The 15,947-nt window shown below is 38.2% G+C and overlaps 2 protein-coding genes across 2 annotated transcripts in view; both read left to right on the plus strand.

The window, feature by feature from the left end:
* The window catches only part of LOC145478360 (uncharacterized), a 51,925-nt gene that overhangs the window by 16,225 nt on the left and 19,753 nt on the right, over positions 1 to 15,947 (plus strand). The window lies entirely within an intron of this gene.
* LOC145478357 (QRFP-like peptide receptor) lies at positions 8,183 to 15,390 on the plus strand. Its single transcript, XM_081456362.1, has 2 exons — positions 8,183 to 8,506; positions 13,407 to 15,390. The coding sequence occupies exon 2, from the start codon at positions 13,553 to 13,555 to the stop codon at positions 14,525 to 14,527; it is 975 nt and encodes a 324-aa protein (XP_081312488.1). The 5' UTR covers positions 8,183 to 8,506; positions 13,407 to 13,552; the 3' UTR covers positions 14,528 to 15,390.

The raw sequence follows: 15,947 nt of genomic DNA on the forward strand, positions 1-15,947 counted from the left end.
TGGTTGGTAGCGATAACGACCAGAAACGATTTTAGTGAGACGATGGCAGCACAAAAAGACCAATGTTATATGAAATCAAATCAAGATGGATCAGGCAATTTAGAAGAGAGAGTCCTGCGCGTTCGAATCGTGGGGTTCACGCAAGAGAAACAGACTGGATATTGTGTGAGGAGTAGGGAGGGCTTTTTTAATGTATTTTTTGGCAGCTAAAGTGGCCTGCGTAGTAGGCGTATAAAGGGGATGGGGTGGAGGAGGAGAAGAGATTTCGAGGACCCCACCCTTTATTTTTTTTTCCCCGAATTCTCTTCCTTCTCCCCCACCCCCCTCCCCTTTATACGCCTGCTACGCAGGCTAGCTAAAGCTGATGTAGCTTCCTCTCTAAATATAATTTATTTAGTTTATTTATTATTTATGTTGGGCGCAAATTTTGAGTCAACTGCAACGGTCTTTACATTATCAAAACACTTTGTAATTTGAATTGAGAGAAACATTGGGACGAGATATTCCAGTTCTTAATGGCCAATCAGAACACACGCAGAAACCCCTCCCCCAGGTTTCCCTCCAGCTCACTCAAACACTGATATGACTGTTAGAGAAGTGACCGATGACATGACTTCATTGTACGATACTCTCTCGTCCTCTACGCTGTTTTTAGCAGGAAATTAAACTAACAAGAGACGCATTCACAGCTAGAGTGTGTACTGGTAGCTTTTGAAATTGCATGACTTGTCTGAAATTATTACACAGTTTCCTGCATGGTGGACTATGTTTTGAAACCATTTAGTTTTCTTCTAATCTTTACAGGTATTATCACATATCACTAATTACTTTTTCACTTCCATTGTACTGGCCTTGGAGAACAGCAAAATGAATTCTTAGCAGGAAGAACAGAACTTTGAGAAGACGTGCGTTATTATACGATGGATTTGACAAGGCTGAGAGCTAGGGTACAGGATATGAGGATATCAAAAAGCCGTCAACTGGGGATATTTTTGGTCTACTACTGGATGAAAGCAAATAGGGCAATTACTATGAAAAATATTGATATTTAAACTTTAAAATTGATAACGTTTTTCACGATGGTAACTTCAGGGCTCATAAATAATATAACATCTCAGACTGGATCAATTTTGAAAACCAGGTCGTTTCGCAACTCGGCTCGATATATCTGGAAAACTTCCTTCACACCAAATCCAATACTGTCACGAAAAGCAAAAATGAATATCAAACAAAAAGCTTCATTAAAGAAACAAAGAATGACAACTGACATCTCCAACAAAACCTCGAGCAAATGGACAAAGTTATATTTAACTTTTCTGTTCATAAGGGATTACCAGAATATCACAGTAAATTGAAAAAATACCATATAAAAACATGTTGAACTGTTTTGCTCACGATAAGCTTACTTGGTCCTACATAAGCTTCTTCTCTCTTCCCTTAATAAGAGGAAAACAAACAAAATCAACAGCAAGAATACCGAATGACAAGCAGGGGAAAATGCAAGACAAGGAACGTGTGGAGAGTGTTATGTATATTTTATTAGGAGCGCGAGCTTGGTGGCTTTTTTGAAGATATTAATAGTTACAGTCGTTTCCCTCGTTTCGAACACATTGAACCTCGCTTGCGAAGCGCGAATGTGCCTCCGATGCAGAATTTCGACGCTCGCTGAAGAGATTTCTTTTGAAGACCACCTGCAGAAACAAAAACAAAACAAAACAAAAAAAAAAACTGAGGAGCAAACACTTATGCAAGTCGGAATGGTTAATTCATTGGCAGACACTTATGTCTACCTTATTGACAAACATTGTCTCAAAGTTAAATTTAGGTACTCATTCTTGGAAGGCTATCATGCATTCATCGACTCTGTGGGCATGTCAGAGCAGAAGGAAGATGCAAATTATGATGCGAGTTGTGTAAACGTCGCTTTTGCTAAGTTTCCACCCTTAACGTGGACAAAACCCCTGGGTTGTACAATGAAACTTCCTGCCCAAACCGGCTCTTGTCGTTTGAAACATACATGTACATAGAAAAAGGACGTTACTTTTGAAACATTGCAAGTCAAACTTTTAAACAGTTTTTGAACAGACGGGATCCTCAACGGTTTAAGGTAAGAACTGAAGTCTTTAAACATATCTCGTCGGCGTCTGAAGACACCTGGCGCAAATCTGGGGTATATTCGCTGAGGTAACACAATTTGTCTTCATACGTGAAACCATTATAAGCAAAAACATACGGATATAAATGGAACTAACGCTATATTCGGTACTTTCGCACTGTATTTTCCAGAATGTGATAAAAATTCAATGAAAATGCTACAACTAGACGAAATGTCATGCGGCTGTTAAAAATAGAAAGATGTCCCTACTTGACTTATTCCGAAGGTGATTCATTCAAGGAAATATTTAGACATGGTGTCTCAAACTGCACGAGAACGAATTTCGAAAACAGAAAAGACTGAAATACAGTTTTTGCAATAAATGTTCTCTTGAAAGGAAACACGAATGAGAGGATGATTTCAGGAAATTAAATATGCCATAACAATCAAAATTCCACATATTGCAACCATGAATTTAATTAATAGATTAAATTCTTCTTTGGTTAGAGCACGTCTGATGACGTCATATCTCAAGTTAATTCCCCACCATACGCAACGTTTTGGACTTCCTTGCACTTAATCGCAAAGATGAGACCTGCCATGATTATAGTTTAGTTTGTTCGAGATCTTAACACGCTCCTGGACGCAAGGTTGACTTTTTACCATCCGTTGACTGTGCCGTGAGACATTGAGGTTATTACAAGGTGCGCCAAACTTCTTAGTTACCTTATCGGTTGTTCTTGTATTTTTCTGGAGTTAGGGCCATTTGCGTTTTTCTGGGATACAAAATATATTTCGACTATTCTGCTAATTGGAGAAGAATGCCGGATCAAAGTACCGCGAAAAATTTAACAACTAAATTATGGGCTGATGAGGTGATAGTTGATGAGGCCGAAGACCGAATGAACTATCACCTCATAGAAATAGAGAGCGAATGATTTGATTGTCTTAAATGATCTACATTTATCTTTTTTTCAAATAACGGTTTTCAAGTGTTTTTTAACTCGACTATACATCTCGCGCGAGATGTGTCAATTTCTAATTACAAAAAGCTTGCACTGAACTGTTCGCGCGCTCATCAGTAGTTTATTGAAAACTTTATAGGTTTTAAAGTCGCATAACGATGAACATAATTCTTGGAAATTGAATTATCCAGTAATATTTCTAAATCTTCTTCGAAACATCGGAGAAACGAAAAAGTTGCCATTATGTAGACGACCTCTAGCAACGGCACAATGATGCTTGATAGCGTACGACATCTCAACCAATCAGATGGCAGTATTTGCTTTAGTTTAGAATTATCCCCAAAACGAATGTTTACGCTCAATATTGCAATTGTTCTTCTTTAAATGAACACTTACCTCCATCACTTATGTTCTGGATTGTTCCAAACAAAAGCCTCCAGCTTGCGGATGTGTTAGAAACGAACTTATCAAGATAATAAAACAAAGTGACAGTAAAATTAGTTTCTTTCCCTTAAGAGATAATTTTACCTTCAAAATCGGATGATAAATCTCCTTTACTGGTGTGACTAGGTTACAAAATTAGAACTTCCTCTTTCTATCTGTCAAATTTAGTACGCAGCTGTTAAAGATGGTAATATATGTCGCCAGTATGTTAGCTATAACAAGTAACCACAAGATGTATATATTCTTTTCATTTTTTCATTAAACCACAAATTAAGAATTTGCAATTTTGTTCTTGTAAACGTGAGTTTTGGTCTCATGAGGCTACATTTCTCCTAAATAGCCGCCAATAGTTGCATTTAGTTCGTTTATAATATTACCAAATGCCACCAAATATTCAAATAACCAGAATAAAAAAAGTTACACAGCAAAAAAAAAAAAAAACAAAAACAAAAAAAAACCGTTTTGGGAATGAAATTTGATTTTGTCACCACAATGTTAAAAAATTTAAAACTGCCATTCTGTTGAAATTTCAGCTGAACGTGGTATTCTTTATTTCTTCTTTTTGGATGATTAAGACACAAAGGATAGAGGATAGAGTCTTGACAGTCCGACACTGCATATATCGGCTTTTGATTCACGTGGTAAATAATTATCTCCAGATTAACAGCCAGGTGAAGGCCAAATTAGTGTTTTAAAAGAGAAGGTTCGAGCATTTTAACGAAATTAGCCAATTGCAGTACATTGACCCTGCATCTTAAGAATCGCCTCCTTACCCAACACGACTCTAACTGTTGTTCTTCAATAATACTCCGCTGCCCGTGGTATTTTCAACTTTCTTCTCGGTGTTTGGAAATGTGGTCAAACACGTTCTTTCGTGTTTGATATGTTACGCCATACACATTGAGCGAATCTTGACTCTTAACTACATTTGAGTCGCAGTCGATGTGTTGTCGAACCTTTCAACAATTAAGGCTAGGTGACTGGCAATTAAGGTGACTGTTGTGGATAATGTTAAGTAATGAATGCTTTACATCCTTTACATGTGAAATTCACTTCAGGCCCTAATATGCTAAAATAAAGCTATTAATGAGGAATAAACTTCTCAAACTCATTAATAATTCATCAAACTTAAACAAAGGAAATCAAGATGGTGATGGTGTTTGGATATCCGATCTTAATTAGGCTGGATTTTTACGATTTCTTCTTAGGTTTAGTTTCGATTGAAAAGATATATCAGACGCTCAAGACAGCGTTTACCACATTTTCAAACAACTCGAGGTTCGTCAAAGATACTCCGCTGTGTGTCGTGTTTTCAACTTTCTTCTCTGTGTTTGGTAATGTGCTCAAGCACGGTCTTTTGTGTTTGATATACTACTTCACTTACTTCTAGAATGAAGGATACAACCTTGACACTGCATATATCCACTTTTGATTCATTTTGTAAATATCTTATCTCTAGAAAACCCGTGTGTCAGATCAATAGCCAGGTGAAGAGCACATTAGCAATTCAAACGAGAAGCTTCTCGTAAAAGTAATTGTTGCTGTCGAATTAGTTGTATTCCGAACATCTGTTTCTCAGCCGGAATATCTCATTAACCGAGAACTGCTTTTATTTAAGGCCAATCTACGGAGTCTAAAATCAAAAAAGTTAACATCACCACCACTATTGGCTAACGTCATCTTCAGATTCTTAAACCGTAACCTCAAGCAAGTGAAAATGAATCATTTCCTTTGCTTCAAGGTAAGACATTATTCCGAAAATAGAGATAACATTTGTACAATCGTTGTTCGTGGTGATGTCGGAAAAAGTGTTTTTCATAAATGAGTGCTTTAGGTTGAATACAAGCGTGGTGTGGCAACAATATTACTTAAAGAAATTATGTCCAAATACATTCTTAATCAACCAAAAAAAAAAGGGTATCCTCGTAATGGGTTGAGACTTTCAACAAAATTAGCCGTTTAAAATACTCGACAATACGGTGACTCTGCAACCTGAGCGACATAATTCTCGGCTCCTTACTCAACATAACTCTGCCCATTGTTTAGCCCGTGTTTCAATCTCACGTCATGCAAATTCAGCGGTTCTTGAACCTTAACAGCGTCTGAGTCGGAGTCGATCTGGTGTCGTAATCTTTTTGCAATTAAGGCAGGCAGTTTCGAAGCACGAAAAAGAAATGGAACATTTCGAGTCAGTTGGTATCGACGAAGATTTATGGAGTGTTTTCTGCTTTTGTGAGAATATGAATTCCTCCGGAATAATTCAAAAGTAATTTAAGACCGCGGTCAAAGGCTATCACTAGTAAAAATAATTTATTGGTTATATTTCTGAAAGCATAAATGGCAATGGAACAAAATTTAGCACACAATTAGGTTTTAACGTCCTGGACATTTGAAAGTAGAATTGGTGCTTCTGAAGGGTCACTTGACATTTCACGTGATGTTTAGCGGAAAATAGACTTTATGCGAGCAATTGGTGGCGGTTTTCAGTAATATCATCTAACAAAAATGCATTTTAGATGCAGGTCAATTGTTTCCATCCTCTCACGTTTGTAATGACCGCCCCGCTTTTCGTAGAAAACGTTTATAGGGTAAAAGGCCGCTTTTTTCAACAAAATTCGACTTTTGATCACTTATATCTTCTAATAGCGAAATCAACGTAGATCATTCCAAACGTAACAAGGTAGATGATTTAAACTTGCATCGAAAACGCTTATTTATTGATCAATAGAATGAAGATTCGCCACCAATTTGCCGATTTATTAAATTTTAACAAAATGACACGTCACGTGATCAAAATAATATGTTAAGGCAAGGCAGGACGTCGAGTTTTATAATCAGGAAAGCTTTCAGCTTGGCGAAACAAATGTAACAAGAAATATAGCTGCCGAACCATAATTCCACTTTACCGGCATTCCTATTGCTTAGTAAGGTCGTCAGCTAGATCATATTCAAGTGTTTATTCTATTTAAGCCGCATTTATTTTGACCCACGTCACATCCCTAGAGAATATCATTGCCTTCACTGACAGTAAGTCCACATTTGCTTCCTCTGACCAAAGAAGGTATATATTTCCTCAAAAGGAAGTTAGAAATAAGTTAAGGAGATGACAAATAAGTTATTTATTAACTTTGAATGGCAGCCAATAACGACTTTGACTGTATCAATATATAGTGTAAGTGGGCACGAACTACAGTCTGTTACTTTTCCAAGTGGATCTATCTCGTTTTGTTTTGCTTTATTCTGTTCTGTTTTTGTTGGAGTTTGTTCAGATGTCGACGTTCTCTGCTTGAAATCCTATGGCCGAATATTACTCAGTTATTACTAATGATTAACTAGCAACAGCAAAGTTAAATTTTAAAATTAAAACGAGGAAACTTTATTTATATTCCGGAGGTCAGAAACATCTGCACGACCTCGACCGGACTAACAAATTATAATGGAATATTTCTTGCCGTGACCTATCAAAAGAGGAGTTTGTTTAAAATGGCTCTTTCATAATGACTAAGCTGTTTACGGTTCAGCCCCCACACTATCATTCTCAATTATATCCATAACGCTTACAATGGAGACCGATGGAGATTAATGTGCATTTTTTTTTGCTCAATCTTATATTAACTACACTGATCTAAACTGTGTGATGGTCAATATTTTATCTTACGACTTATATTTTCGACGTGAGGCATTATGTGGACCTTCGACTGGCCTGTTAGAAAATAACCTTGTAGCCAGACCAACGCCATAATCTGCCAGAGGTAAAAACTGAAACCTTTGGAAATCTCAAGAGTCGCGTGATCCGGGACACCTGCGCAAACGTCTTCTATTAACCGAAACAGATAAAACATAAGTCCATAGCAATTACATGGACCCAGTTTAATTTAACTTCTACTGAGCATTTAGAAGAAACTTTGGGAAGACCAACGTCGTAGATACAAATCCAAATCTGTGGAAATCTTAATATACGTTTAAATCAGGACATTTGAGTGCAAATCTCCATCCCAACATTAATTACATGTAAAATGATGAAATATTAAGTCTGTACCAAATATTGCAGCTCTCATCTGGGCTTTTAGAAAAGAGAACTTGAAATATTTGACTGACTATATATATGTCTGGATTTATGTAAACAGTGTCAAAGAATTCAAGCGTTTTTTCCTCTCGAAAGTAGACGATATAAAAATCAAAAGGAATTCAAGTCTTTTTTTCCTTCACTCTCTTGTCTTCCTTTTCTTGCTTTACTCTCTATCAATTTTTTTTTTGATCGCTTGGATAGATTTTAAGGCCTTTTGGAGTTGTGAAATCAAAGCGCATATGGTTGTGTTGGTGCAAAGTCTTAACACGGTTTTCATAAATTCAGTCATACATATCACTGTTAAATAAAACTTATCTCTGTAGGAGTTTCATTTACGTGCGAACCAATACATAAGTCCACAGCAATTATCTAGCTTTCAGGAAGGCTCTTAGGAAAAAAAAAAACATACTGGACTAGCTTTAAGTCATTATTCAAAGCGGAAATCTGTAGGAGTCAAATTAAGGCATTAGCATGGAAGCCTGGAACTTTTACCGAAATTGAAATGATGTGAGAACATTATTTTGTTCTCCATTTGACTCGGCATTTCCAAGGAAGTGGTGAAATACAAAATGTACCAAACGAGAATACAGATAGCAAAAGTAAGGCGGTTGTTTGAAAAAATAACATCTCCGAAAATCATAAGTTTACGAAAACAAGGAAGTAGTTACGTCAAACTGTGCTAAAAACAAATATGAAGTCAGGAAAGAACCATTAGTTAAAAATCAATACTAATTAACTTCAGCCAATTCGACGTTTCTTTTCAGTTCAACCCCCACGATACCACCTTATTAATATATCCATATATATTGCTCATATTGATTAACATATTGAACTTTTCTCTGCTTCTGTAGATAGCGATCACCGAGGAATCCACTCCACTGTTTCATCATTGGTTGACCAACATAACATCGGTATACCAGAATTATATTACAGGTGAGAATTAAAGGATTGATATTTTATCCTGAAACTGTTCTTTTAAGCCTATGGCTCTTTGATTTTACATATTTATATCCAACAATTTCAGTTTAAGTGTATCCAGTGTTAAACGAACTACTTGAATGAACTTATATTTCTTTATATGCCTCAGCGTTTTCTGCGGTCAAGTAACTTAAATTTGCAGTCTATTCCAAAGACAAAAACGGTTTTTTATTGCAGCAGATCTTTCTCGGTTATTGCACCAAGGCTATGGAACGACTTACTAAATGACATTAAACAGTGTTCTTCTGTGGACTGTTTTAAATCACGATTAAAAACTTTTCTTTTTTAGAGACCGTTTTAGATTAGGGTTTTTATGTACAAGGCTGTAAGAGGCATTGGGAGACCTCAAAGTGATGTATAATGCGTTTTTAAGGACCCAGAAACTGCAAGGGACCGCATACGATAAACGCTGCCAACGTTGGATCTACAAGAGATCTGATCAGCCAAAAAAATGCATGAAGACAAACAGCAGATTGCAAGGCTAATACTACGTGAAAAATGTCTCGAGACACCAACATGACAAGAATCGATAAAGTGGGATCGCAACAGTGGACAGCTGTTTCGCCCTTCTTGGGGCCCGTCAGCACTGTGCAGCGAAGATATGAAACGCCAGCCCAACAGCCAACGCACATAAATTGCAAAATGACCCGTTCACTATATCAAGTTCCGTACTTTGAACACACTTGCGCCCCGAAACACGCGTTGCCACACCACGTGTTTCGGGGCGCAAGGAGACAAAGTATGAAGATTGGTGTCTCGAAAAAAGCATTTCACAACAATAGTTTATGCAAAATTTGGGGGGCAAACAGAGGGAATTATGGGCAATTGGAAAATAGAGAATGAGCGCATGCACGAGCGCGCGCTAGTGACACTATAAATTATGCGCAGTAAGGATGCGCAATGCAAATGTGAGGAGGGGCCAGCAAAACACAAGTTAAAGTTTCTCTTACCTAATAATCAGGTATCACTTAATTATTGGACCTCTTTTATTTGAAAAACAATTTTAACTTTTCCAAGAAACCTGGAGTAATTCCCTTAGCTTCTTTCATTTCATACAGTAATTTTTGCTGCTTTTACAAGGAGGGGAGTGGGTTTTGTATTTGAAACTATTTCGAGGAGAAGCACTTAATGGGGGGTGCTTGGTAAACGAGGAAATAAGATATTGAATGGATGTCTAAGTAAAACTGGAAAAGAGGATATTTGTCCGCGAACAGCAGTTTATTTTTGTTTTTCACTCCGGTTGTTATGATTATCAGGATACCAAAACCCACGAGTAAAGATTGTTATGTAATCAAGCAAGGCACGTGCCGACACGGTTAATGTGGTGGTAATAGGCGATTTGCATGATGGCGTCATTTGACTACAACTACCAGAATCCTTCATCTTTTCTGTTTCTTATGTTAATAAGGGCAATTGTTATTTAAACCCCACTGGGAATTCAAAATTTAAATAACAAAGAAACAACGAAAGGAATTCTGGTAGTTGTAGTCAAATGACGACAACGTGCAAATCTGTTATAACAGTTTATTGAAACCCTTACTTATTTTCTCGCTCAAACTCAAGACCTAAATGCAACTGACGCCATTCACTGTAGATTTTCAATGAACAACAGGTGTTGTTTTCACGCACCACCTCCTCCCTTATCCAGGCCGCGGTGTTTTACGGCAGTCTTTGTGCGTCTACCTTTACAACACTTACGTAATTTTCTAACCAGAGTGAAAGTGAAAACTAGAAAGTTTTCAGTTCATTGTGACCTTACTGTTAACATTTTTACGTTGCAACTGCCGCATTTGCTGTTCTTTAAAATATCATGCACGAGTGACAGTATTTCATCATATTTCCAAACGCCGAGCAGAGGGTGTAGTAGCGGAGTATTTTTGACAAACTTCGAAGGGTTGGAAATGTGGTAAAACACTGTCTGGAGCAACTGAAACTAAGGCGTAAGAATCTATGCTAACTAAAATCAGTTATCCAAACATGTTCACCGCCGCGGTTATCATTTCCTTTCTTTAAACTTGATGAGTTATAAATGAGTCTGAGAAGTCTCGTGGTAACATTGCTGACGGTATTCATTTCGCATAAGATTTCTGCCAGGGGCGTAGCGAGGTTTTGAATAGTTGTAGGCCTGTTTCTAACGCGCTTGAGAGTCGTTATTACGCCGAAAGGCGTGTATTGAGCGCCGAAGGTGCGAGCTTCTATGGGGGTCCGGTTGCATGCTCCGCCGGGAATTTTTTTTACCGAAACCACTAAAACGCTATTTCATGCATTACTCAGATTCGAAAAGTGTTTGTAAAGTCAAGATATATACTCTGAATTTTACCATAATTTTTGAACCAGGGAACCAGAATTTTCATAATCCAGTATATGGTCATTTTGTTTGTCGTGAAGTGCAAATTGACCGTTTATTTGCCATGAATGAATAAGATCTGAACTCCCCCTTACCACGCACACAAATTTGAGATAGAGAAAAACAATTCCTAGAAGGGTTGCAACCACCCAACCCTACTCCTGGATCCGCCTCTGGTCACTTTTAGATATATTAATAGAACCACTGATGCCACTAATCATAATGCATTTGCCGCAGAGCGGCTCGGCTCACGCCGTTTTGCTCAGGTGGGATCGGGAGTCCCCCCCCGAATGAAAACTTCACTTTTCAGGAGATGCAGCATACATGATTGTGAGCGTATTCGTGATGCAAAGTAAAGTAACGTTAACGTTTCGGAAGATAGAATTAAAGAGCATTTCATAAAAACGATTTTCAAAGCAAAATCGTAGTGTTAGTGGTAGGCGAACGGTTAAAAGAGTCATTGCATTGCATTTATACATCTAGTATTAATCGAAATAAACCACTGGAGCGGTTTGATAAATGTCATCCTTCTCTGGTTTCGTTTGGCGTAATCGTCAACAACTGCATTATAGTTTAAAGGTATGTCTGTGAATAAAGAGCAGCAACAGGGCATTTAGACGTTCTTCTCCCATGGTGCTGCGATAAACATTCTTCACAAACCGCAGTGAAGAGTTGCTACGTTCAACAGTTGCACTTGTGACCGGGGTGATTAACAGGAGGCGCAGAATTGTGAGGAAATTGGGGTAGAGGCTTGAGCTGCAGGCTTTCAATGTCTCTTGCAGTGTCGTGAATTTTACGGTAGCGTTGTTCCTAAAAATATAAGCAAGAATTAATACATATTTCAAGACAAGGTATAATCGGTTTTTTCAGCTTATCTCAGTTTCACTATAAACTTGGTAACCCATGTATAGTATTAACGCAGAATAACATACCAGAAGCACTTCCACAGCTCCAGACCTGCGACGTACTGCTTGGGGACGGCAGATCAGGGGAATAATGCTGAATAAGTTTCTCTTGAGAAGACCCGTTAAGCTGCTGTAAGTTGGCAGGTATCAGTAGCAGTACAAGCAATGCCGCTTCTGACCGTCCATCAAAGCGGGTATTTATTTGCTCCAACAAGTTGTCGCCCGTCGAAAGTAGGCGGCTGGTGTCCTGGCATTGGTGTTGTTTCTTAATGTCTGCCTACCAAAAGTTCGAGGGATGCTTACCTTGACGTTTGCCTTCTTAGCCATCTTCTTGATCTTTTCATACACAGAACTTGCAAATGTTGTTTAGCATTCTTGCGCATACCTTTCAGCTGTTCCTTCGCAACGTTAACATGCTTGTTTCCTCAGTAACATTCAGTGTGGAACCCTGTAACGAACGGCTGAGTCCTACGGGGAAACTTTCTAGAAGGGAAACGTTACTTACCATAAAAACACCGAATGATAATCAAGCTTGCTCTTTAAAACTCGCTTTCACCTGGCACAAGTAGAAACAACTGATCCATTTTTGAAATATCATCAGCAAACTGTTATTGCTGTAATGATTCTAATCGTTTCTGTCAGAATTTTCTATCGAGAAATTAACTCAGGATTATAAACCAATTTACGCAAAACCTTTTGCGACAGATCATTACATTGAGTGCTTTAATATAAGCTAAAGTTTAATATTTTTACTTCATTTTCCTTTCTGCTGGGGCGGATGATCACCAAACAAAGTCTCCAAGGCAGAGCTCGAACGTTGCCCGCTAACAGACAGATACAGATCTAAAAAAAGAAAAAACCAGTACGTTTAACTTAGGTCAAATAAGTAACGTACTCACCTGGTTCACCATGAAAGGTAAACAGTGTCTTCTTTGCTTTCCTCGAAAACTTCAGAAAAATATTTCACTCTTCAGCAGTGCAGCAAGGGACACGGCGTGACAATATTCGTGTCCAGTGTTCCTCGTCATTTCAAACCGAAAGAAACGCCTGTTACATTTGGCGTTAACAATTAGCGCGAATTTTAATTTTTGGGTTACGTTTGTTTGAATATTTGATAATATATTATAATTGTTAACGCAAAAGCTCGGAAATTGAATAAAATTGGAACCTGATTGTATAATTATAACAACACTCAAAGGACGGTTAGAAGGGTTGGAGTCGTACAAAAACGTTTTGAAAAAAAAAAAAAAGGGGGGGGGGCGGCCCCCTCGGCCCCTCCCCTAAATCCGCCTATGATAGTACATTGTTCGTCTGTAGCATTCACTGACTGAATCAGACGGAACATTTCCTCGATGCGATTGCCAGCCAGCAAGTCTGGGTTTGGTACGATAATATACAGGGCGGATAGGCTAAAAAATTTGTAGGCCCGGGCCCAAGGGCCTATAGACTCGCTACGCCCCTGCCTGCAATCACGTGAACTACAATTTGTTTTGCTCTCTCATTGTAACATTATTTGTAACTTTCATTGCTTTTATGGCTTCTTATATAATAACGGTGACTGGTGATTTGAACAAAATTCATTGATGACAGTTTTCTTTTACAGGCCAGCTCAAAGAAACTGCCAAATACCCAGAGATACTATGCTGCATCAGATGTACATGTACCGTGTAAGGAGAAAGGAGAATCGTTACATCCTCGCATGTAATTAAGTGAAAAGTTCCTGGTAACTCTTCATAAGAATAACACACCATGGCAGCCAACGATGGAGTTCTATCAATACCACTTGTTGTATTTGGAGTAACCTACTACTCCCTGATGTTTATTTTGTCAACACTGGGCAACTCTTTCGTTCTTTTTATCTGCTACAAAACAATAAAAAGACGACCGTCCTCGCTAAAATGGTTTATCGCCAACTTAGCCGTAGCTGACCTTACATTTGCGTTATTGTCTACATTTGACTTGATAAGTTACGTATGGACTTGGGTTGGCGGTCAGCTCTCCTGTAAGCTGCAAAGTTTTTCCATCGAGACCTGCTACACGGTTTCAATGACGACCCTTGTTCTCATAAGCTTTGAACGTCTCAAGGCTGTGGTTGAACCTTTCAGTGTTAGACTGAGCACTCGGGAAACTGTGTACAAGAAGTTGATCTCCTCATGGGTACTGAGTGTCGTTGCTGCCTCGCCTTTACTTTATGCCTACCAATCCCACGCGGATAACAGCGGTGCAGTGATTTGCACCAACAACACACTCGGAGATTTAGGAAGACAGATTTATTATGGTATTCATGCCGTCTGTTTCTTCGTCGTTCCTCTAATTTATATGATTTATGCCCAGAGCGCCATTTTTCTAACTTTACGGTCAAACGTTTTTCTAACGCAAAATACCTTCTCAACATCGCATACTAAACGGCATCTCAAGGCCGCCAAGCCTCTAGTGGCCCTCACTATAGCGTTTGCAATATGTTGGTCACCATTTACAATTGTTCGAGCGCTGATTTACTTCCACCTCACTGATGAAGGGTATGTCTGGAGGGCGTCTCAATTGTTAATTCTCTCGAACACGGTCTTAGACCCGATACTGTATGGAATTTACGGAGGAAAGCTAAAACCTTTTCTTAAACGTTTGCTCCCCGAGAGGCCTCAGACTAAGACACGAGTCGCGAGCGTTACACCGCAGAAAAACGACGAGACTAATAAAAACAGCCAGGGGTACCACGTGACATGAGCACGTGATATGAAAAGTCAGTTGACCACATCCGAATTGCCTGTGGCCTTTATGGTAAAACAAGTCCATTGATATGAAAACGTGCCCAAAATCAGATTGAAGTGAAAAGTTTTGCACAAGGACTCGTTTTGAAACAGAGAGGCACAAGATAACTCGGAAATGGCGTATTCGTTTGCCAGTAAAATTTGAACCACATTCCCTAAAATTGCATTGTGTTGTAGAATTTTTTTTCCTAGAGGAATACACTTAAGGTGATTACTCAGTAGTGCATTGCGCATCCCTACTGCCCACGGTTTTCATGTCATTAGCGCGCGTACATGAGCGCATGCGCCTACAGGACATAGGAGATTTCCCTCAAACTAAGCTCGACAGCAAAATAAATGCTTCTTTTCTCTTAAACAAGCACGGTGACCCCCACTTTTTAATGCATGAATTTAAATTACACAAGGTTATCTACAATATATCTCAATTTGAAGAAAAGTTTAAAATTCTGCTTAGAAACATTTTGATTTTAATACCTTAAAGAACAAGTATTTAGGTAGTGCTGGGTATGTGTGCCCGCAGAGAATTCTTAAGTTTGTAGTATAATCCTAACTCCTGTTTAACTAACGTGGTTTGACATGTAAGTTCAGGGTCTATTTTGTTTAACTTCTCCAATAAATTAATCCAATAAGTGTTTTTTTCTTTAGAATTTCTGGTGCCCCTTTCTGATAACTAACGTTAAGTAATGACGACCTCGTTGGTCACAAAGTTGTTACAAAGGCCACCCAAGTTGTGCAAAAACGAGCACGGTGACACTATTTTTTACTACATTTTTCTGATATACATAACATGATTACCAACTGGATGAAATACGCCTTCTTTTTAACCGCAGTGGAATCACCTTAACATGAAGAGAGGTCGGTTGAATTGCCATTGACAGTGGGTAAACTTAGCCTAGCAATTGTAGTAATTCTCTTTTTGTTATACAACAAAGCGATATGTGTGATTGGATGTTCAGATTATATACACTAAGAAAATAAAATAATAATAACTGCATTAGAACAAAGTAAATTATGCGCGGTTCAGAAAAATTCTCGCTTCAAATGGTTTATTACTATTTTGCATTGTTAAATTTGATCACTTTAGCAACACCCTCAAAAGACATAAAGAAACACTTACATTTTGGAATTAGGTGATAAAGAACCGTAACATGTTCACTTTAACAAATTAACCTCTCCATCATTGAATTAACAAAATTAGTGTAAAAAAAACAAAACAACAACAAAAAAAACAACAACAACCACAACAACAACAGCAAAACAACAAACAATAAACAACAAAAATCTAAAAGAAAACAAATTACATGCATGTGACATGGAAAATCCCTGGGAGATGATCCAACAATTGACGGAAAATTTTTCCTCTTAAAAGGTGAAGA

This window comes from Orbicella franksi, chromosome 2, assembly GCF_964199315.1.
Source record: "Orbicella franksi chromosome 2, jaOrbFran1.1, whole genome shotgun sequence".
Taxonomy (NCBI): Eukaryota; Metazoa; Cnidaria; class Anthozoa; order Scleractinia; family Merulinidae; genus Orbicella; species Orbicella franksi.